Source organism: Seriola aureovittata, chromosome 3, assembly GCF_021018895.1.
Source record: "Seriola aureovittata isolate HTS-2021-v1 ecotype China chromosome 3, ASM2101889v1, whole genome shotgun sequence".
Classification (NCBI taxonomy): Eukaryota; Metazoa; Chordata; class Actinopteri; order Carangiformes; family Carangidae; genus Seriola; species Seriola aureovittata.
Genome location: NC_079366.1, coordinates 6,682,348 through 6,707,429, shown reverse-complemented (window position 1 = coordinate 6,707,429; position 25,082 = coordinate 6,682,348). Strand labels below are relative to the sequence as shown.

The 25,082-nt window shown below is 41.7% G+C and overlaps 1 protein-coding gene across 1 annotated transcript in view; it reads left to right on the top strand.

The window, feature by feature from the left end:
* The window catches only part of dnah6 (dynein, axonemal, heavy chain 6), a 60,189-nt gene extending 38,993 nt beyond the window's left edge, over positions 1-21,196 (top strand). Inside the window, exons 66-81 of the mRNA XM_056373006.1 lie at positions 707-842; positions 1,097-1,269; positions 1,703-1,893; positions 2,302-2,462; positions 3,290-3,378; positions 5,648-5,794; positions 5,952-6,090; positions 16,883-17,002; positions 17,174-17,295; positions 17,761-17,890; positions 17,991-18,118; positions 18,264-18,449; positions 19,131-19,203; positions 19,395-19,546; positions 20,451-20,673; positions 20,911-21,196. Of these exons, the coding sequence (XP_056228981.1) occupies positions 707-842; positions 1,097-1,269; positions 1,703-1,893; positions 2,302-2,462; positions 3,290-3,378; positions 5,648-5,794; positions 5,952-6,090; positions 16,883-17,002; positions 17,174-17,295; positions 17,761-17,890; positions 17,991-18,118; positions 18,264-18,449; positions 19,131-19,203; positions 19,395-19,546; positions 20,451-20,673; positions 20,911-21,014 (2,274 nt within the window). The 3' untranslated portion in view covers positions 21,015-21,196. The remainder of the gene's footprint in view (positions 1-706; positions 843-1,096; positions 1,270-1,702; positions 1,894-2,301; positions 2,463-3,289; positions 3,379-5,647; positions 5,795-5,951; positions 6,091-16,882; positions 17,003-17,173; positions 17,296-17,760; positions 17,891-17,990; positions 18,119-18,263; positions 18,450-19,130; positions 19,204-19,394; positions 19,547-20,450; positions 20,674-20,910) is intronic.
* Positions 21,197-25,082: the final 3,886 nt, after the last annotated feature.

Genomic DNA, 25,082 nt, shown 5'->3' with positions numbered 1-25,082 from the left:
CTAAGAGTCCTGTTGACCTCAGAATATTGCAACTTTGCAATATTGCAATTTCAATGGTGTCTCTCGCTCTCTTTCTTTTCTCTCTCTTTCTATACTGTATTTCTCTATAATTCTTATCTTCTCTGTCAAACCCTGGTTGGGCAGAAGGATGTGCAGCTGAGGCACTATTGGTTTGAGCAAAAAATAGGGGGAAAAGTTGAGTAGAGTAATTAATAAAAGGACCTTTGAGATTTAGCTCTGGTTTTATTGATGAATTTATACAGATCACAATACAGATCAGCCAATGCTACTCAGGGGTATATTTCTGTTTTCACCCACCATTTGGTTTTCTTTTATATGGCATTAGTTAGGCTGGAGGTGCTGCCTGTCAGCCGTTGTGATCATCATGCTAATGCTGTCCTTCCTTTCTTCTCCTTCATCTCTGTCCTGTCTTTTGCATTGCAGCTTCAACACATGCATCATTTACGCTTTTCTTGCTAATTTTGAGTGCTTTTCAAAATTGTCTTTGCATATCCATGCGACTATATCTCATCTATACTGTTTACCTTCCATGGATGTTTTGAATCATATTATCTTTACACTTTTATTGTCATAATTTTATTCTTCTTTAGTGGCTCTCTACTCAAGGTCTGTCCTCCATCTTTTCCCCATCTCCTCCCTTTATTGTTGTTGTAATGGTCCCCTATTGTACTTCCCTATCTTGTAGGACTATGCAGAACGGCCAGATGTGCCATGGCTAAGTGATTTTTACTGGCAGACATGTTGTGAGCTGGAGGACACACTGCCCTGCTTCAAGGACATCTCCAAGGAAATCACCAAAACCCATATCCACATCAAGCTGGGTAACCCAACCCCATTGTTATCCTGTCTGATCCAGCAACAATCAGTATATTTAGTGAATAATGTTTCTGCTAAATATAAGAACTAGAACGTTTGACCTAGATATAAAACATCATTTTTCACTGTCAGGAGTCACTATTCTTTTACATTCTTCTACCATTCTTTTACCACATAGTCTACAAATCTGTATGTACACTCTAGAAAAGTCTTAGAAATACAGATTTGTGTAGCATTAAATGAGTTGCCACTCCTTTAGGACGTTTTCAAGCATCTATTAATCCAGAGACCTGGGAAGACTATGTGTCAGAGTTGCCTCCTCTTGGGGAGTCCAAAGAGGTTAAGAACGAGAGCAGCATCAGAGGTTACTGGAGTGAGAGGTTGGGGGCATTCCAGAAGCTAGTCCTTATCAAGAGCTTCATGGAGGAGAAGGTGAGCCTGTAGTCTCTAGAGAGATTCAGTGTTTATGAAGGTTTTGGAGATTGTTTTTTTTAGTTTCCAGATTTACAGGATCACAGGAGGAATTTCAAATGAGAAGAAATGTTGTCAGTGTCACATGATTTTTTTTATTTTTAAGCCCAAAAAAAATTTTGCTAATTGCATTAATTTACAATTATACTGACCTGCAGCCTTCCCTGCAGCCCTCACCAAGACCATACAAAAACATTTTTCTCACCTTTGCACTCCCATAGAAAACCAGGCGTGTCAGCAACTGGATCTTAGAAAATTAATCCTTCCAGTCTCTGCAGTGATGCTTTGTCCACTTTTGATAAAACGCATTACCTTTTTTTTTTTTACTTGATAGTCTTACATTGATGCTGTCACACTCTCTTTGTTGTTCTGTACTTCCTTCCTCTCCTTCCAGGTGGTGTTTGCAGCAACAGAGTTTGTGATTGTCAGCCTGGGAAAGCAGTTTGTGGAAAACCCTCCACTGGACCTGGCTAAGCTTTACAACGACATGTCCCCCACCACCCCACTGATTTTCATTCTCAGCACAGGATCCGACCCCATGGGTGCCTTCCAGCGTTTTGCCAAAGAGAGAGGATGTATCGACAGGTAAAAAAAAAAATACACACATAGGATAGCTGAATTGGAGCTAAGAGTGAATTGTAAAGTATGTTGTCTTTGCAGTAGTAGTATTCCAACACAATAAACCTTAATTAGAATCCCTCTAGCTTTGCCTTCCAAAAAATTAAAAGATAAAAAAATACTGGGGCGTTGAGTGGCGCAGTTGGTTGAGCATCCGCCCCATATGCAGAGGCTGAGGTCCTCGCTGCAGTTGGCCCCGGTTCGAATCCCGCATCGGACAGCCCTTTACTGCATGTCATTCCCCCTCTCTCTGCCTCCCCATTTCCTGTCTCTCTACTGTACTATCAATAAAGGCATAAAAAGCCCCAAAAAATTATTTAAAAAATAAATAAATAAATACTGATACTTATCATCGTTCCACATGATGTCTCTCAGAGTTGAGTCCATCTCGTTGGGTCAAGGCCAGGGGCCTATAGCTGAGAAGATGATCCTTGCAGCACTGAAGAGTGGGAACTGGATCTTTCTGCAGAACTGCCATCTAGCTGTCTCCTGGATGTTAGCCATGGAGGAGCTCATCAAGACCTTCACTGAGCCAGGTATGGTGACGTTAGCACAGAAACACCAGGGCTGACTATGGGACGAGGCCTGTTCTTTTTTCATCACATTTTTCTATGTTGTACCTGAAAATAAGATTGAATGATCAATCTATTTTTGTTTTGGAATTTTAATGCACACTAACTGGCACATGATGATGATACACTAAAAATATGTAATTTAGCAGAATATAAGTGACAGAGTTCCAATCTCATATTTTTAAGTATAACATGACGCAAGAGGCAAAATTACACTGGAGCCTCAAATTGAAAGGCTACAGGTACTAGATCAGGCTATAGCTCTAAGGGCACATGTTAATGAAGCTAAAACATAATCTTCTTAATGTTAATGACTTTTAATAGTATTAAACAGGCTCCTTTTAATTATACAACAGGTAGACATTTTTGAAAATATAAACATTTTTGATACTTTATTTGATTTTGTGATAGATTTACCAAATTAAATTCAAAATGGCTAATATTGGACTTTAGTGTGGAGTGAATGATTACTGTCCCAAATCATGCCACTGTGGTTGATTCTACAGTGCAGTTGATTCTGCAGTCTTTATAGTGGTCATAAACTGGGACTACACAAGAAAAGCCTTGGGCTGCAGTTTACTTCCATGCTTGCCTACAGCCTCTTTATTACATGTATGTATGTATGGCATGTGTAAATCCACAGGTGTGAAAGACAAGCAATGTTGGAGACTTGTGTTTTTTGTTAAAGTCATTCTGGAATTTGCTGATTCAGGGCCGAGTAACATCTCCAACCATGAAGTTCTTTTCTTTGCGTATGGCTGTGAATAATGTTCCTCTCTCTTCCTGTGCAGATACATCAATCCACGAGAATTTCCGTCTGTTTCTCAGTTCCATGCCCACCAAAGTATTTCCTGTTACAGTGCTTCAGAACTCTGTCAAGGTAATCAAACACACATACACACACACTCTCTCTCTCTCTCTCTCTCTCTCTCTCTCTCTCTCTCCCCCCCCTCTCTCTCTTCCACTGAAATCTCACTTCAGTTCATTTCATTTGAAGATTGTCTGTCAACCATTACTCTGCAGGATTAATGTTCACAGTATGAAGAAATTTGTTACAATCACTTCTAGTGTGAAATTGTTTATCGCTGAACAACTTTGCATTCTCACCAGTGAGCAGTCCAGTCTACCGTTGCACGTAGCTCTTCATCACTATTCTTCATAAAGACTATAGACATACATGCTTTGAAAGCATATATTCTTAATATCCATAATGAGTATAACTTCTTACACTTGTGTGGAAAACCTAAAGTTGATACTGGACATATTGTATCTGTACAAGAGACATTAATATTTTATTATGATACTGTTGTGTGTTCTAGAAATAGTGGGTTAAAGAAAGCTCATTAATAACTAAAAGAACCCTGATGGTAGTATATTGAGACATTACATAATAGCATTGTAGTTGTGTCTGTTTGGATAAATGAGACCGATAGTGGACTACAAGTAAAAAGGCAAAATGGATGTAATGCATTCCTTTCCTTGGTACTTTATGTGACATTTTGCACGTTTTGTAATTAGTTGAACAAAAGGCAGAGGTGGTACTTTCTCCTAAAAAGTATCACGTCAGTACAAAAAGTATTTCAGTGGCCACTAATGCCAGACTGTGCGGTAATAAAATTAGCATCAAAGGAAAAGATTTTTTTATTTTTTTACTTTTTTATTTTATTGAAGGTTTGCATTCTTTTAATTTCATGGGTTATGTAAAAGAAACTGACTTGACCCAAATTGTCATCCATTCACTGATCTGTAAATTCATAGGTTAGACACTTTTCTTGTAACTTGCATATTCAGCTGTTACTGAGTGTCTCCACGACTGCTATTTGTTGCTAAAAAGTCAAAGAGTTCACTTAAATTGTTAATACTGGATGTCAGTCAGAAATGAGGAAGTTGAAATATGGAATCTGTGTATACTGTGCATTATCTGGGACAAACCACAGTGTAAGAAAAACTTAAAATAATAGCAACAATCGAGCTATTTTAGCTGTAACACCAGCTCTTAAATCTGGGAAAAGTTCATTTCCTCCCACATCATTAAGAACAATCCACAAACAATGCTTTTTAATGAAAAATTTAATGACATTTATTACTTCATATCCAGGAATATTCTCAAGTTGGTATATCAGTTCTGTGATATTTCAGTACCCTATACTCTTTTTCCACTGGAAATGAGCGCTATGATGACTGTGTAAGATTTCAATCATCTGTGGGGGAAACTAGCAGGATAAATCAAACCATAAAGACCCTTTGTTGTCCTTGTGCTGTCCAACACTTTGTTTTATAATACATGATTTACTGACTACAAAAAGTAAAGCTGGCTTCATGGTCATGTCTTGACTGTGGTGAAATCATTGTTATAGATGTGACACCTGATGTCATCCATAGTGACGAGGTTGACCTCACTCGTACTCTTAACGTGTCTCCCATACTTTTTAGTAAAACCCGTCCTGAACAGCTTCCTAAATAATAGATTTTAATGGAGGTAGTGTATTATCTAAAAATGTATTGCGGATACAGTCTTATGTATGTTAGGGCTCTAGTCAAAGCAGTAGAACTGGAGTCTCATCTGTCTCAAGGTTTCTTCCACACTGTAACACATGCACACTGTTGAACAAATATTTGCAACAATAATACATGATTGCTTTTCCGTTGGTGGATGCTACTGTGAAATGATCGGAACCAGGGGTGATTTGATTACTTAATCCCTTTTCTTCTCTCTCATTAGTAAAGTTAGATATTCTCAATAATTGGTAAGAGAAATTTTCAGGTTACTTCCCAGTATGCATTGTCTATATGAGCTATGTAATCATTTATATTATCAATTAAATATGCATTAACTGTTGAACAGTTCTTTCACTAATTACCATCTCGAATATTATTAATATACAATATGATTTGACTTGTATTTACAGATCTGCAGGGATCAGGCTTTGTCAATTGATTTTCCAGCTTTCAGTGTTAGAAACAAATCTAATGAGTGGGAGTTATATACAGGTTTCCATGATGGAGAACTGCGTGAGAGCTACAAATCTCAAAGCTAGGCCTGCACGACATGGAGTTATAGCCTGACCCTAGGATTTTTGGCAATCTGAGCAGGACTCACTGTGGTCTGCATCATCAAGCCCTGTGTGTTTCTGTTTTGACATTTCCAGGTGACCAATGAGCCTCCCAAAGGCCTGCGAGCCAACATGCGACGGGCCTTCACAGAGATCTCCAGCAATTCATTTGAAGACCACGTTCTGGGACGCCAGTGGAGGAAGATTGTCTTTGGAATCTGCTTTTTCCATGCAATCATCCAGGTTACATACACCTTCTCTCAGAACCTCATACTCACTTGATCATTACTACTTTATGTGCCTGTATATATTTTACTTTGTTGTACTTTGCATGCTGTTGTATGTGTTTGCATGGTGACTGCTTGTCATTCTTTGTATGTCTCATCTGTATGTGTCTTAGGAGAGGAAGAAGTTTGGCCCTCTGGGCTGGAACATCCGCTATGAGTTTAACGACAGTGACAGGGAGTGTGCTCTGCTCAACCTCAACCTCTACTGCAAAGACGGCATCATCCCTTGGGACGCTCTCATCTACATCACTGGTAGGGAAACCTACTCACATGGATAAGTGTGCATGCAATTTTATCTAACTGCATACAGGCTTACATGTACAGCCTCTATGCATTAGTCTATACGCTTTACATTTTTATGCCTCCGCACCAGCGACAGCTGTGGTCAAAGGCATTATGTTTTCAGGTTGTCCGTCTGTCCGTTCATCTCACGTTTGTGTATGTTTAAATTTCATTACAATAATTGTAATTGTAATTTCATTACAACAAGCGCAAACATTCATTTGGACTCAAGGATGGAGTGATTAAAAATGATGTTCAAAGTAAAAGGTCACGATCACTGTGACCTCACAAAACACATTTTTGGCCATAACTGAAGGATCCATTTGCTAATTACGACACAATTTAATACACGTCTAATAGGACAAAATGAAGAAGTGATGACATTTTTTATCCAACTGGTCAAAGGTCAACTCTGTTCACTGTGACATCATAATGTTCTGCAAAGACAAAGTGTGGCATACAGAGCCATCAGTGGGTTAATATACCTACATTATTATTATTATTATTATTTACATGTTTGACATGGTTTCCGTTTGGTACAGCTCATGTTCAGAGTGTGGTTAAAATTGTCTGTGTTTTATGGTAAGAAAAGGTTTGTTTATTGTTTGAAAAATGTATATGAATGTAGCAGTATGTGTCTAACTCCGACCAGCAGGATGAGCACGTTCGCTACACTGTGTGTGTTCAGGGACAAGGGAAGTCTCGCGTGAACACGTTCCGAGAACGAGAGCACACACTTGAGTGTGAAATCACTGTGTGTGTGTGTGGCGAACGGTGATGATAAAGTATATGTTTGCTCTTTACAGAACAAAATAAAAGACTTCAAATTAAATGTGTAGTGGAGGGCAGCTTCACTCTGCACCACGCTACATATTTTGGTAGCAGAGGATGGTTGATTCAGCCCACGGCCCAGTCGCATAGAAGCATAAACGGACAGAGAAAAGGAGGACCATGGAGGAAGCAAGGGACGACGTAAGCAGGATACTGCTGACAACGAAGAGGACACAAGGACTGCCACCACAGCACCAAACAGACTGCCCGAGGGGACGCTGAGGCGGGAGTTCCGGATAATTGGACAGATTGGGGAAGCTGGTCAAAGGGATAAATTGTCCTACACAAGCCTCATCAACCAGATCGAGTCTGGACAGCGGAAAGGACATGGAGAAGCGGAGATCATTGAAGCAGTCACACGTGCTGTGAGCCCAGGTCTTCATCTGCGGGAGATGTTGGAAATAAAGCGAGAGCTGACGCTGCACACCCTCAAGACCATACTCAAGGGTCACTACAAAGTGGACTCCTCCTCCGACTTACTGCATCGCCTGATGAACATGACACAAGATCCAAAAGAGTCAGCCCAGAATTTCTTATTCAGAGCAATAGAACTGAAAGAGAAGTTAATGAGAAAGTCCAGTGATGATGATGGAGGTGAGGAAGGTGAGCAGTTTAGTCCAGAGCTAATTCAGAGAAAATTCCTCCGTTCCATAGAAACTGGTCTTTACAGTGATGCGGTTAAGTTCCAGCTCAAGCCTTATCTCAGTAACCGTACTGTCACAGATGAGGTGTTAATTGAGAGAATCAGTGAGGCTGCAAACTTAGAACAGGAGAGACAACAAAAACTGAGAAAGGCAGTCATAAACAAGCCCCCAAAAGTCAGTGAAGTGCAGGCGGAGGTGTATTCACCTGACGCCTCAGCGGCGGCAGTTGATACTGTTACTCACCGTGAAGCAGGGGGGAAGAGTAAGAAAAGTCAGGGACCCAAAACAGAGACAGACCCAATTGAAGCACTCAAGGCTGAGGTTCTAGAACTTAAAAAGTTGATGTTACAGACAGTGGAGGCCACACAAGCTAGACCGACAGAGAAAATGTTCACACCCAGCGGTAGTCGGCCCAGGGGTTGTAGGGCGTGTCAGGAAGCTCAGATAGGTGACTCCTGCAGACATTGCTTTAAGTGTGGGCAAGAGGGGCATCTCTCCAGAGGATGTCGGTGGACCAGAGAGCAGCAGGGAAACGAGACTGGGCTGCCGAGCCGGGACCCTCGGTAGCCCGTGAATCATCCAGTCTCAACATGCAGCAACCTTTTCCCCCTCCCGCAGCGCCTCAAATGTCATCAGTCAACTACCTCCCACCACGACGCAAGGAAAGACTCATCAAGTTGATTGCAAAGAGACACACTGTCCATTGCACGCTGGACACGGTTCCAGTAGTAGCATTATGGGACTCAGGCGCTCAGGCGACCATCATTAATGAAGAATGGAGAAAGCTGCACTTACAACACAGCACGGTGCGACCTCTCAGTGAACTGTTGGGCTCAGACATTTTATTGGGAGTGGCAGCCAACCAGACTGAGATCCCCTTCATGAGCTGGGTGGAGGTAGAGTTTAGACTAGGGAAAGAATCCGCCATTACAAAGCCACTTCTAGTACCTATTTTAGTGTCAAGTGACCCAAACGTAGCAGCAGAGCCCATAATTGGCTACAATGTGATAGAAGAAATAACAGGAGAGGGTAGTCAGACAGCAAAGACAGAGACCATCCATACTGTGTGTCAAGCCTTTCAGATAACAGTCAAGACAACACAAGCAGTGCTTCAGCTTATCCATGCCCCTGTTAGTGAGGAAGATGTAGGAATTGTACACACAGGTAACAGAACACTTACTCTAGGCGCTGAACAAGTCACCACAGTGTATGTTAATGCCAACACTGGGGCTCAGTATCATGGCCAAGACCTACTTCTAGTCCCAAGTGAAGAGCCGACATTGCCAGAGGGCGTAGTGATAGAGGAAGGTCTAGTCAGTGTCCCCAGAAAAAGGTCAGGTTATATACCCGTCCCCATCGCCAACACAAACAAACACAGTGTAACCCTGACCCTGCGCACTGTTTTTGGTCACCTGCAAACGGTCAAAACTGCTTACGCGGCCAGTGTTGAACAGATAACCAGAGGACAGGGATTAAAGCCACCAAATAACACAGCATCAGTCCCAGACGGTGACAACTCAAAAAAACATAAACCCGCCTGGTGGGACCCTCCGGTCGACCTTAGTCACCTGAACGAGGAGCAAAGGAGGATCACAAAATAGTTGCTGAGAGAGGAGTGTCACGCGTTTGCATACGACGATGACGACATCGGCTCAATCCCCTCACTGAAACTCCACATCACACTGCACGACACCACCCCAGTAAGAAAAACGTACATGGCAGTCCCAAAGCCACTACACCAGGAAGTGAAAGAGTATATCCAGGACTTGTTGAATCGGGGCTGGATTACTCCTTCACACTCTCCGTACACCTCACCGGTCGTGTGTGTGCGAAAGAAGGATGGAACTTTAAGATTGTGTTGTGACTACAGGGAGCTGAACAAAAAGTCAGTCCCTGATCGCCACCCTATACCCAGAATCCAAGACATGCTTGACTCTCTCACTGGCAGCTCCTGGTTCTCCGTACTGGACCAGGGGAAGGCTTATCACCAGGGGTTCCTGGACAGGGAAAGCCAGCCCCTGACCGCTTTCATAACCCCCTGGGGCCTGTACCAGTGGGTCTGAATCCCGTTTGGGTTGAGTGCAGCGCCCGCGGAATTCCAGAGGAACATGGAAGACTGTTTGCGTGGCTTGAGAGATGTCATGTGTCAACCATATCTGGACGACAATCTGGTCCATAGCCCAAGCTTGGAGGACCACATTGAGAACCTGAGGACTGTATTACAGAGATATCAGGAGCACGGGGTTAAACTCAGCCCCCGCAAGTGCGAAGTGTTGAAGAGGAAGGTGAGATTTCTGGGACGGTTGGTGTCTGGAGAAGGCTACACTATGGACCCATCTGAGGTGGCCCCAGTCCAAGCCTTGAAGGAGAAAGCGCCTACAACAGTGAGGGAGCTGAGAAGAGTAATGGGATTCCTCTCATACTACCGAACCTACATCCCAAACTTCTCCAGAATAGCCCAGCCTCTCTACCAGCTGCTCTCAACAACACCTGATCAACTGAACAGAGAGAAGGTCAGGGCCACCACCAGGAAGAAAGGTAACCTCCCCCCTAACACTCCTATACAGTGGACAGAGGACCACCAAAAGACATTGAACTCTCTCATAGACAAGCTGATAGAGCCTCCCGTTCTGGGGTACCCAGAGATGACCCAACCATTCGTCCTCCACACAGACGCATCCCAGGAGGGATTGGGAGCAGTACTTTATCAGAGACAGAATGGCAATATGGTAGTTATAGGCTACGGGTCCAGGACTCTAACGCCACCTGAAAAGAACTATCACATGCACTCAGGGAAATTAGAATTTTTAGCACTAAAATGGGCAATATGTGAATGTTTTCGAGATTATCTGTATCATGCCCCACAGTTTGTAGTATATACAGATAACAATCCCTTAACCTATATCCTCTCAACAGCTAAGCTAAATGCTACAGGTCATAGGTGGGTGGGTGAGCTGTCCGAGTTTGATTTTTCCATTAAGTATAGGCCGGGAAAAAGTAACGCAGATGCGGATGGCCTATCCCGCATGCCTTTAGACATAAATGCGTTTATGACACAGTGTACAGAGGAGGTGGGTCAGGAAGTGTTCAGTGCAGCAGTGCAGGGAGTCTGCGTGCAGGGAGACACCCCCCCGGTCTGGGTAGCAACAGTCCCCATAGAAACCCTAGATTTAGTGAGAGATGCGAGAGCACACCCTCGAACCAAGTCCCTGACACCAGAACAGATACGAGACAGTCAGGAAAGAGATCCTGTCATAGGCCAAGTTCTGCATTATAAGAGGGAAAATCAGCACCCGTCCAGGAGAGCTCTCAAAGCAGAACCGGCGGGCGTCAGAGTATTAATGAGACAGTGGGCAAAGTTGTATGTCAATGAGGAGGGAATTCTCTTTAGGAAAGCAGGAGAGAAACAACAGCTTATCCTCCCAAAAGAGCATCGTCAAACAGTATTCCACGAGCTTCACAGAGAAATGGGACATCTTGGGGTCGAGAGGACTTGGAACCTGATACAAGATCGATTCTATTGGGCCCGTATGTACTCGGACATAGAACACTTTGTCACCCAAGAGTGTGAGTGTCTCAAGGAAAAGCGACCTCACAAAGCAACCCGTGCACCCATGACAACCATTGTCACAACACGCCCAGGTGAGCTTGTATGCATTGACTTTTTACACTTAGAGACATGCAAACAGGGGTTCGAATACATTCTTATTGTGATCGATCATTTCACTGGTTTCGCCCAAGCCTACGCCACGAAAAACAAGGCTGCCAAAACTGTTGTTGACAAACTGTTCAATGATTTTGCACTCCGCGTCGGATTTCCAGAGAGAATTCACCATGACATGGGGAGAGAATTTGATAACCAGCTGATGGACCAACTACAGAAGAGCTGTGACGTGCGGGGGTCCCACACAACATGTTACCACCCCCAAGGCAACGGGAAGTGTGAACGGTTCAATAGAACAATCTTATCAATGCTCCGCACCCTCACAAGTGAACAAAAGGCTGACTGGAAGAGCTCATTGACAAAACTGGTGCACGCATACAACTGCACCCGCAGTGGGGTCACAGGGTTCTCTCCCTACTATTTGCTCTATGGAAGGTCACCCCGCTTGCCAGTTGACCTGCTGTTCAACCTACAGTCCAGAGAGGCAAAAGAGACTTACACTGAATATGTACAGAACTGGCAAAATCGAATGCGACAAGCCTATGAGATCGCATCCAAAACAGCGGCCCGAGAAGCTCTACGAGGCAAGAAAGGCTATGACAGAAGAGCACATGGAGCCGACCTGCAACCTGGGGGACGGGTGCTCGTGCGTAACCTGTCAGAGAGGGGCGGCCCTGGTAAACTGCGGTCCTACTGGGAAACCAAAGTGCATGTGGTGGTGAAGAGAAGGAGCAGTGACAGCCCGGTGTATGAAGTAGCACCAGAGGGAGGAGGTAAGAGTCGTGTGTTGCACAGGAACCTCCTACTCCCATGTGACAGTCTGCCCTTAGAGAAACCGGAACCTGCCCCTGCAAAACAAGAGAGGAAAAGACGGACACGGACAAGAACAAGACAACACCAAATCAGCGAACCAGAAGAAGACTCAGACAGTGAAAGCAGTGAGGAAGTTGAGCTGGTGTGTCATTTCCCATACGACCAAGAACAAAGTCAGAAAGCTGTAGTCTTGAATCCAGAGGCAGAGCCGTTTGCACCAGCTCTGACGATGCAAGACGGAGCACCAGATCTGGAAGATGCAACAGTTGCTCAAGAGGAAGCAGAGACTGACAACAGAGGCGTCACAGCTGATGGAGATGGTGAAAACGACGCTGAGCCCGGGGAAAGTCTACAAGAGCCATCAGAGGAAGATGATCCTGATCCTGATCCTCCTCCAATGACCAACTACCCGCAGCGACACAGGCACCGTCCCCAGATGCTGACCTACAACACCTTGGGTGAGCCGACGTGGGTGGGAGCGGGTGCTGAGAGTCTACGCGTCGTGAGTATGTCCCCAGCCTGCAGCCCACCGGTCATGTGGCGACCGTGGGCATCACTAGACATTGGAGTAACGGATTGAACTCACATTACACGAACATTACTCTAACTCAGAGAAAATGGACTCTGAAAAGTAGAATGGTGAAATTCTATGGACTGTGAAGAAGAGACAATTCCAGGAGAAACATATTGAACTGATACTGTACAAACAAAGAGACTGGTAACAGACTAAGAGAACTGAGGCCAATATGAGTTCTGTTACATTTGAGAATTGACCTGATTGGGGTCCAGAGTACAGTAACTGATGTTTAGTGGTATAGGCCGAAATGGGTCAGATACTTTGATAAATGGGTACTAATTGAATTGAATGTCAAGTGCCACTTTAAAATAAGTAATACCATGTTTTCAGTGAAAAAAAAAAAAAAAAAAAATATTTCAATGTGTGAAAAGGTACACTTTGGGTATCTGAAATGTCTGGAGACATTTATTATTGGGGGGGAGAGTGTGGCATACAGAGCCATCAGTGGGTTAATATACCTACATTATTATTATTATTATTATTTACATGTTTGACATGGTTTCCGTTTGGTACAGCTCATGTTCAGAGTGTGGTTAAAATTGTCTGTGTTTTATGGTAAGAAAAGGTTTGTTTATTGTTTGAAAAATGTATATGAATGTAGCAGTATGTGTCTAACTCCGACCAGCAGGATGAGCGCGTTCGCTACACTGTGTGTGTTCAGGGACAAGGGAAGTCTCGCGTGAACACGTTCCGAGAACGAGAGCACACACTTGAGTCCGAAATCACTGTGTGTGTGTGTGTGGCGAACGGTGATAATAAAGTATATGTTTGCTCTTTACAGGTAAGAAGGGAGAGTTAGAATTGTATAATTGAGGGGTGAATATGTTGTGTCGTAGTTTATGGTCCCGGTTGCGTTATATGTGGTATTGTTTATAAACGTTAATTGGTCAGCGAAAGTAACGTACCGAAAACGGCTGTTGGGACTGGTTGCTTAGTTACCTCAAGCGAGTGGGAGGATGGAGAGTACATAAATAACTTAAAATAGATACATGGTTGATTTGATTAATTTGACAATGTTTGGTATACATGATTGGCTGACTGTGTATTCGAAAAACAAGTTGATATTGAATGTACATGATGAAAATGGTCCGGATTAGCAATACAACGGACGTGATTTATTGTTTGGATGTTAGTGTAGATGTTCATAATTTTTCTGTGTTCAAATATCGAAGCACACACTTGAGTCCGAAATCACTGTGTGTGTGGCGAACGGTGATAATAAAGTATATGTTTGCTCTTTACAGAACAAAATAAAAGACTTCAAATTAAATGTGTAGTGGAGGGCAGCTTCACTCTGCACCACGCTACAAAAGCATTGCAAACCATTACATGGAACTTGAGATTGTCTGGCTTTAAACATGCAGGAGGTGTGAATGGAAACATTATTATTTTATCACCATGTCTGCTGCCATGTTTATTGTGTTGCCCTTGTGTGGTACAGACAGAGCAATGTTGTTTCGTCAACAACACACACATTTCCAGCTTTAAATGAAATGGGGAAAGTACAATATTGGCTGATATCACAAAGCAGGACAGTTCTACAACATGATTTCACTTCTGCAGTTGTGGTCCAGTGTTCATTGAGCTCTCACTCAACATTTCACTGCTCTCTTCCTCTTGACTGGGAGTTTATAGAAATAAAATGAAAAGAACAGATGTTTCCAAAACACACAGCAGATAAAGAAATCAAACCACTGTGGTACTGTCATGTAATATGAAAGAGTTTGACAAATCGCAGCATTTATCATGGTACATGGAGGTGTCCACCCCATATACTTAACGAGGGTAGTCGAAATAACACCTGTCAGTAACAATAAAGTTAGATTAACCCTCCTCTAGAACGGTTCCAACCAAAGTGAACATTATAGTCTTCATGAAGGAATTATTTATTATTTATTGCAGGGCTTGTATTAGACTGCACAAGTTTTAGCTACTGAGTTTATATCTGTGGCACATTTCTGTAAAAAAAATAAATGAAAAGGTTTTCATATCTTGCTCATCAATTCTGATGATCTACTTTGACAGTTTTCACAAATCTGGCAGAAATCCTGACAGTATTAAAAGGAAAATTCAAATTTACATTTTATTTTCTTTTAAAATTGAAACACATCCACAGAGTTTTGTGTCTTCATTGTTAGCAATTTGAACATCATATTTAACACTCAATTTTATCATCATAGCAGGGTTAATGCTTTAGAATTTAAACTTATTTGTTAATGAGGTTTTATTTATTGAAGTATTATTTTAATTTTTACCAATAATTGCAATAATGGTGAATTTTCAAACATGAGACTGAAAACCTTTTTCAAATGTAATTTTATTTCTGTCTTATTTCTTGGGCATCCTTATGGACACAAATGAAGTTTCAGTTGAATGTAATTATCTCAGTTTAATATTGTTTGTCCTGGACTTCCATAACCGATATCTTCAAAGTTATTACGAAGAAGAGGAGGGATTTCTTTCATTAACAAAACCCATCATATCTCTAAAGTTCATTTATTTCCCTAATCTGGTTTTCAATTACACCTCCAAATGATTATGTGCTGCGTTTTGTCTCAGTGGAGCCCGCCGCATCTAATTGATGTCTCTCATTGTTGTTATCACACTACTGTGTTATTAGTTTAATCCTTAATTCTAACAGTCCTTATGAGCCAGAGCTACACGCACTCTATGAGGGAAAGAATTTGGACTCAAACCAAGCATGATATTGCCTTTCCTCTTTTAGAAGGAGCAGTTCTTCTCTTCTGGTGCTTTACCATGCCTGCCGCTTATTAAGAGCTTCAGCAGAGATGTGTCTCATTATTCCCTCCCCTCCTTACAGTCTTACATAACTGTATGGGCTTAACAGAAAGTATCATTTAACTGTTTAATAGTTAAATGTTAAATATAATTTTAAAATGATCTTCCTCTGTGGTAATATGTACTATACCTTCCAGTCACGCCTATCTTTTCACAATTCCTGTCCTCTCGTCTGTCTTCATGTCATTGCCTTATAGGTACACTCATGATTAAATCTCTTTGCTGTACATTATTACATGAGTGTGTCAAAGAGCTGGAGACATCACTGCTGAAATTTCAACCAGCCTTTGGTCCTTTGAGAGGCATACGCTATTATTTGTGGCTTTTTACATGACGTGAATGAAGAGGGACAAACTGTTAAGCTACCTTTTAGCCAGTCTGGTTTGTCAGTTTAATATTTTCTATCTGGACTGTCCAGTGCCCCTGTACGGCTCTCTGTCATTTTTATGAATTGCATTTAATATGCAATTCATAGAAAAGCGCACTGTAGGTTGAAAAGGTAATAATATATATTATTTTATAAATAAAGATAAAAAATGTCAAATGTTAAGTGAAAAAACTCAACATATGGCTAATATAAACGCATCCATCTATATGCATAGACACTGGCTTATATATATATATATATATATATATATCATATTATGAATAAATATGCACATCAATAATTTGCCCCAAGAGAGAGAGAAAAAAGTAGGCATCAAAAATAGCTGTTTCACCCTTGGTCTTGGTTATGAGGTGAAAGTCGCAATATGAACTTGCCCAGCTGAGAAGAAGAGAGAAGGACAGGAGAATCAAAAGAAACACATTTGGCAGTCTCGCACTGTATACAGTGTATCTGTCAGTAGTTCTGTAAATGTTGGTAAAACTGTAGCCTGAAATGTTTTTTCATCTTTGCTTTATCCTGACATTGTTTACTTGATAGTCATCCACCCATATTTAAATTTCATAAACTTTTTATGTCTGTTTTATCATGTTTGTTCTTGTTTGTGGTTCCCTGATGGTGGATCAAGCTACCGAATGCTATCAAAGCTCAGGCGTCCCTCTCTATCTTCAAGAATCTCTTGACAACTGTATACTTTCATTGCACTTCTTTACCTGATCTCCTTGCACTTTGTCTTATTGAACAGATTTAGTACTTAATACTCACTTCAAAGTCTCCTTTGCGGTGCGTCTACTGACGCTTTAGTTTTGTCCCTCACTTGTAAGTTGCTTTGGATAAAAGTATCTACCTATTAGTATCTATTTACTCTATGAGTAAATGTAAATGATTCTGAATGTAGTTTTTAATAATTTGAATGTGGCACTGCAGGCTTGAACTCAAACTGGGACAAAAGCATAGATGGTCATTAAAACGACAGCATCCTTGAAGTTACACAGCAGTGCTGCTGTAGCTGATGCAATGTTATGTGGTCTTTGTGTCTGTCTCGCCAGGTGAGATCACATATGGAGGCAGAGTGACCGATGCCTGGGATCAGCGTTGCCTCAGGACAATCCTCAAAGGCTTCTTTTCCCCTAAAACTCTGGAACATGGCTACATATACTCCTCCTCAGGTGCTTTGCATTCTAAACCCCCCACTTTTCTCACTGTAGATATATACATGAACAAAACACATACACAATCATACAGCAAGTGTGTATGTGTATCCAAAAGTCCATTTGTTACAGTGCATGCTCATATACTATATTTATATATATTTTCTTTGGATTCCTGTGTGTGTTAAGGTATCTACTATGCCCCTGAGACAGATGAACTTGAGCAATATAAGAAGTATATTGAGAGTCTTCCAATCATAGATGATCCTGAGGTCTTTGGCATGCATGAGAATGCCAACCTGGCCTTCCAGGTGAGGAACAGTACTGATACTATAATATTAGTACTCAATAATAATAGTAATATCTTACGGAAAAAACGTACAAAATTAAAAAAAAAAATTCTGTTGGTCTGCTGGTTATGCTAGAATTGTATGAACTGTCGTAAACCAACTGACTTCTTTGCTTCCCATTTGTTTGTGTGCTTTGCAGAAATGATGTACTGATTATCTCATTTTATCCAGTAAATGTCATTATTTATGATATGATGTGGAACTGTGTGTACAGTTTCTATCTCTACTCCATGAGAGTGCAATGGTAAAATGTCAATAAACAAGGATTCTACAGCAGAGTGTGTGTGTGTGTGTGTGTGTGTGTGTGTGTGTGTATGTGTGTGTGTGTGTGTGTGTGTGTGTGTGTGTGTGTGTGTCTGCGTGTGTGTGTGTCTGCGTGTGTGTGTGTGTGTGTGTCTGCGTGCCTGTGTGCGCGCGCCCCCACAGCGCCAAGAAACCATGACTCTAATCAACACCATAATGGACGTTAATCCTCGCTCTTCAGCCCAACATGGAGCTAAAAGTAATGATGAGATAGTCTGCGAGCTGGCTGAATCTATACTTGCCAAACTGCCAGGTACAAACACACACAGAGATACACACACACATACATTATGGTCATTGTTGTCAAACTTAATATCTAACACTGTAATATCTCCCTGTCTCTCTGTGTGCAGAGCGTCTGGACATGGATGAAGCAGTGGAAGCTCTGTTTGTACGAGATGAAAATGGCCGCCTTAACTCCCTCACAACTGTGTTGGGGCAGGAAGTAGACCGATTTAACAAACTGCTGAAAGTGCTCAGGGTGAAATACATATCACACATGAACACCCATGTTTGAATTGAATAAAAAGTTATATTGTAAATATCAGAAATAAATAGCATTTTTTAGAGATTTTTTTTGTTCTGTTCACTACCTGTCTGTGAGTGTGATTCTGTTTGTTTTCCAGATGTCTCTTATCACTCTGGAGAAAGCCATTGCAGGTCTTGTGGTGATGTCAGAAGAGATGGACCGTATCTACACAAGCTTCTTGAACAATCAGGTCCCCACCCACTGGGCAAACTCCGCCTACCCTTCTCTCAAAACCCTGGCCTCCTGGGTCAGGGACCTGGCCCTCAGGACCTCCTTCATCCAGGTTTTCACTCAAACACACACATTTGAATGATTGTGTGTCTGTGTGAATTATCCACTTGCTAACACTGAGCTGTACAGATAGGTTGTTTAAAATGAAGGAAAAAATGAATAAAGAGAACTGAAAAGCATAACAATTAGTCAGAGATGAGTGAAAACATGGGAGAAAATGTATGTGTGTATTATCTCATTTAGTTGAAAAGCACTGATAATACAATTATTTTGTGTTCTTCCCTGAGGCACAGACCTCTCTCTATCTTTCTCTCTCTCTCTCTCTATCTCACATTTCCCCATACACCCTCTCCCAGCGTTTGGTTCATCTCCCCTGACTTAAGCTGTTCTTCCGTAAGACTGGTTTGAACATGTGTGTTGCAAAATCACTGAAATTCACTCTCGCACACACAAAAGGGACAAACTGGGGAGAGTTGCATTAGTTCATAAAGTGATGATGGGTAGCCGCTGAGTCAGACTGCACATGTTCACTACCTCAGGAGAGAGAAATCGTCTCACTCTGCCAGTACAAGTCGAGTCACTGAGTCACTTTCAGGTCCCATAAGTAACAGGACAGATGTAATGCGCCGTGGCTTGTTTAACACTGAACACAACCATTAAATAAGCTTAGTTATTTAAAGATACAAAAATGAATTTACATCTCTCTTTTCTCTCTCGACTCCTCTCTTACTAGACTTGGATCACATGTGGTCAGCCCAAATCTTTCTGGATCTCAGGATTTTTCTTCCCTCAGGGTTTTCTGACTGGTAAAAAAATATCTTCCATGTTTTAATGAACCATAGCAGTAAGACCAATTTTAAAACTGCTATAATATCTCCCAGAATCTCTGATCATTTTGACCAATTCAAGTATGCATGAAAATAATGGGATTAACCACTGTTTAACTTTTTTAGATCTTGTAAAAGAACATAATGAAATGTGTGTTTCTGGCCTGTAGGGGTGCTGCAGAATCATGCAAGGCACTACAATTTACCCATTGATGAGCTCAACTTCCGCTTCAACATGGTGCCAGTTTACAGGGACCAGCTAGCAGTCTCTGAGGCTCTGCGAACTCTGCCCAGCAACACTGAACTGGATATGGATGTTGAGGTACTGGAGAGGGCAGGTTGTTTGCTTTAAGAATCGGATCTCTTACCTTCAGATGATTGTTATGGCTAATAACAGAGGTAATACAAAAAATATAAGTCAACATTAAGCAGACACTAAAATTGTGCAGTGTATTTTTATCCAGGCTTCTTTGCAAACCTACAGCTCAGCTGACTTTATCCCAGCTCACCTCAAATTCTCACTGCAGAATTTATAAATCCGTTGTTCATTTCCTTTAATCAACTATCTCACCCAAACGTTTTTTGCCTGAGCTTCGACCTTTCATTTCTGCAATAAATACAGCAAAATGTTGATTGTTTGTACAGTCACACAGAAGTATTTGGAGGATTTGAATGGGTTGTCTAGTGATACAACAGAACCGCCTACAGTCATTAAGTCTGTTCCCTAATGTCTTTAAACAGTCATTCAATATGTGTTCTTTTCTAATTTTGAGCATGTATGTGTGTTGAAGTCATTTATTATGGGTGGGTTTTTTTCTCTCATTTAAAATAGTCTTCAGATGTGTTCTCAGCTTAAATAGAGTTCATGAACTACAAGTTTTACTTGTTGAAATAGTTTGACATTTTGGGAACTAGGCTCATTCGCTTTCTTGCTGAGAGTTTAATGAGAATATCATAAGTGACTGCTAATAAAAATAAATCCCTAAAGCTTAGGGAAAATGGCTGTATAAAGATTCTGCAAAGGCAAATAAAATGTATTTTTGTTGGTAACCCAGGAGCAATGACAGGGTGAGAACAGTCATGAGTGTGAAAGCATATTAAGCAACACTGTTATATAAGTTATTATGAAAACGCAAGAGACGATGAGGAATTCAAACAAGAGGACTGCTTGCTGTGAATATGTTTCTTTGACTCACCACTGCTTCATCCATTTTTGGGTACAACAGTTACCAGAGCTGCAGGACGGCGTGCTTGTGCACGGCATGTTCATGGATTCCAGTCGCTGGGACGATGACAACATGGTGATTGAGGATGCACTACCTCGAGTGATGAACGCCATGCTGCCGGTGGTGCACTTTGAGCCACAGCAGAACTACGTGCCTGAGCCTGACCTCTACCACGCTCCTCTGTACAAGACCTCAGCCAGAGCCGGTACTCTGTCCACCACTGGTATGTGCTGGATCCAAACAGGAACCCTTATTACATAATGGTTTACTTCACTCTCGACAATTTTACTTTTTAAGACATTTTAGCCGAAACCTGTTATACTGACCCAGCAGACAGGGGTTCATGTTTGAGGGGCATGGAAATATACCTCGATAGATGCCCTTGTTTTAAGAGTTATTATTATGAGAATTGTATTTTTGTTAGGATTCTTCATCACCCTTCCTTTTTGTCTTCTTGCAGGTCACTCGACTAATTTTGTTGTGACAGTAATGCTTCCCTCCCAGCGACCCAGCGACTATTGGATATCAAAAGGCTCTGCTCTCTTGTGCCAGTTGGATGATTAAGTTTTTATTCAAGGACAAAAAGGAATTTTAAATGTGACTGAAGCCTTTACCTCTATGCACAAACTTGAAGTAATGATGTAACTTTTCTGGAATTATTTATAAAGATTTTCACAGACATGACTTATGCTGAAAGTGCACTTACTTCATATACAGTGTAATAAACATCTTTGAGTTTGTGGCTACTGATCTGTCTGCTTCCTGCGAACACTTGTGTATCAGTTATACACAGCAACAAAGTCTTATCCTGCTGACACTTGATGAGAGCAGTGCAGTACATCCAGATTTCTGAAGATGAGACATTCTGTCTCCACAGCATAAACACAGTGTACTAGACTCTCCATACTGGAGAGCTCTGTTCACACTATGCAGTAAGTCATTGGATGAATGTGCTTAGTGAAATTTACAGTACACATGTAGCCTTGGGGAGAGAAAAGACAGAGGGATGGATGGCAGAATACACCCAGTAGATGGATTAGTGGAGATACTGTAGGTAGACAGACACATGGCTGTTAATGGTTCACAAAGAAAAAAAGAGATAAGCTATCTTAGAGCGCTGAGCTGAGACAGGAGAAGGAGTGATGATCATCAAATGATGAAATGTTTCCGCCACAGCCCCCACACACATCAGCAGCCTATTTGTGTCCCTTAGGGCATGCAGTGCAAACATGTAAAATATGGGTCTTCAAACACATTAAATACACCCACTGCAGTAGTGGGGCACGGTGCAGACACATTCAATCTTTGTCACACATACTACCTTCTCCACACCTTATTGCTGCGGTAACGGCAAATAGGAATGGGCATATCAAAACATTAGATTTAACATCAACCTGGGGAAAAGCAGCACAGAAAAAAACACTGCTGTTGCTCACAACGCTGTAGAGAAAAAGATAATTTATTCATCGAGAAAAGCATTGGAATAAATGAGATTTTACATCAACAAGAATATCGTTGACCACCTGTTAAGATGGAGTGGCACTATTAAGGAAATAATGTGCCATACTGTTTCTGGGCTGGTGGTGGTAGGCAGATTTTGGTACCTTTGGTTTCCAGTCTTTATGCTAAGCTAAGCTATGCTTTTATGAGGTTCTAACTCCTATTTTCCATTTCATTTTTACAGTCTTTTTCTGTTTTTCATTTACTCTTGCTGTTTGTTTTTTTTATCTCCAGTATCTGTCATCTCCCTGCTACCTGTCCCTCTGTCCGTCACTGTCTCATTTGTACAGACCTTTGCACTAACTTCTCTGTCCATTTTTGTGCAGGTTTGGAAGCTGTAGCACAGGCAGATGCAGTACGTGACATGCCACTGCTTCGCTAAAGCTGTAAATGGTGATGAGTTGTCTGGCTTTGCAGGGGCTTTTAAGTACTCTTCATCAGGACATGTCAGTGCAGAGGTGAACCCTTTCTATGTATTAATCTGGCCTTCACACAGATCATCATTGGTAATGAAAACAGACATAGTTTTAGTAAGTTTATGCACTAAAATGTTTTCCCTGCATTGGAAAAGCACAGTTATCCAGCTCAATTTTCCATTTCACTTGTAATTTTGTGCAATTTGCTCCAACTAGTGCATATACAATGACTGCACAAATAACCTCACACATGCATGATTTTCTGCAACTCTTGCATCATCAGCAGCATTCACTGACCTCCTAACCTCCTTTATTAACCTCCTTTCCCAATCAATCCTTTTATGAGCTAAGATTATGCACTATGAATAACTGTGAATGTACTGTACTGTTATTAAGATAGGAGACCTAATGAAAGGAGGGGGGGTGAAGGAGTAAATGAGATTATATGCTCCAGTCACTCTGAAACCAGATTAACAGTGTTTTATCATCACACACACACACACTTCCATCCCAGTGGATTAAGTCAGAGGGAAGGGGACAAGGTTGATGTCTGCAACAGATGCGTCCAATGGAAAATTGAGATTTTTTACTTTTATAAGGGGGAAAGAAAAGGAAGAGCGGAGATTTAAAAAATGATTTCAGACATAAATCACACATAGCTGATGACACCAGCTGTAGGACAGTGAGGACAGAATCTCTGACAACTAATCAACATGTTTGTAATGATGAAAAGCACAGACTGACAGTGGGTCAGCCACGGGCTCTCACTGGAGAGATGTGTCATTTTGGTTTAATGATTTTAATCATTTGAGCTGAACAGAAAATGTGTGATGTGTTAGTGTTTGCATTTATCATATGAGACTGTGTAGGTCACATGGGTTGTTAAAAGTCCCACCACAGCAGCGACTTTCAGGTTTTTGACCATATAGTCAAATATTATCATGATTCCTTGAGTCAAATTTAAAGGAGTAGTTCGACATTTTCAGAAATCCGTTAGATGAGATGATTCAAACTAGCTGTTTCCCCCTGATTCCAGGATTCAGACACAGCTGCTGGTTGTACCTTCATATTTAGCGTACAAACATGAGAGTGGCATTGATATTGGTGAGAAGGGGGAATAAACATAATTCTCAAAATGTCAAACAACTTTTTTTTTAAATAACGACTTCTGGCCAAGTGTATGCATGGATGGATAATAATAATGATTCTGACTCATATTCATGTTTTGTATGCAGAACACGGAGCTAAATGACAAGCCATACTGGTCAGATTGAACAGTGTTCAAGGCTGTGACTGTACAGAAGACCTCTACCTCAGTAATAGGTAGCTACGTAATAGGTGGGTCAGGTTTAATGGCCACGTGGTCAGTACTGTGTGAACTAGTACAGAGTCCCCACCTGAAAACCAGAAGGGTGTCTGCACGCAGGCAAGTATTCTACACGGCCATATATATCTCACAGGAGGGGCAGGTGTGTGGTCTTTACATTACACTAACTGCACAAAGTCCGCTGAGATCTCTTCCAGCTGACCTGGCACCAACAGTGCCACCAAACAGAGCAAACATTATTCACCAGGATTGCATAACCCCCCTCCCGCTTTACAACCCAGGTGGTCTGCTCCATCTTAGGACCAGAAAAAGGGACGCAACAGTGGGACAGTCTGCAGGGAAGGGTGGAGCAGGGACACTGGCCATGTCAGCTCCCAGCACTGTCTGCAAATGGAAGGTTTGTGCATTTGTGTGTATGTGTTTGCATGGGGTGACAGGGAGTGGTGCAATTCTAACCACCAACAGCTGTCTGTCTGTGTGTAGTGAAGCCTGAGATTAGATTTGACCAATTTGAACATGTCATCACTCTGGTGAGCACCATGGTGTGTGTGTGTGTGTGTGTGTGTGTGTGTGTGTGTGTGTGTGTGTGTGTGTGTGTGTGTGTGTGTGTGTGTGTGTGTGTGTGTGTGTGTGTGTGTGTGTGTGTGTGTGTGTGTGTGTGTGTGTGTAAGCCACCAAACGTCCTGACTAATATCAGTAAGGAGATTGGATCTCCCCTGACTTGGTCTATCTCAGTCATTCATTCCTGCTGGGAAATGAGAAAGGTTGCTATGCTGCTGCTGGCTGAACACTGTGTGTTGCATGTTCTCATATCTGAGCTCAGATTAACCTCTCAGCTCTGGGTGCAGAGATGCTTGTAGTACAACTTTGCGAAGTCAACTTCAGTGTACCTGGCTACATGCGCATACACCATATACCAATACTGTTCCCAAGAAAGGGAACCGTGGAATGCTGAATTATTTAAATAGAATCAACTGAGTCAGTGTTGAAATAGAGAAAATGTGTCAGTTCTTGTTTGTCAATCAAAAAAAAGGAACAAAAAAAAAAAAACATTCAGTCCACGGAGCTGCCTGGTTTCATAAATCAACACATGCTGTTGTTGAAACTTTTTCAAACTTATTGTATCACTTTGTAGACCAGTCCACACAAATACACACACACACACACACACACAAAACTATTTTTGCCATTGTTCACATCTAACTTGGCACGAGAGTGAATAAGTGTGTTTCCCAAAATGTTGTCTATTTCCTTAAAAGCTGACATATTACACATATGTGAACAAAATACCATGAGAATCACACGCTCTGATTAACCAGGCACATCAGATGACAAGCTGTCATTACACTGCCGTCCAATTAGATTCACAGCAGTAACACTACTATAACT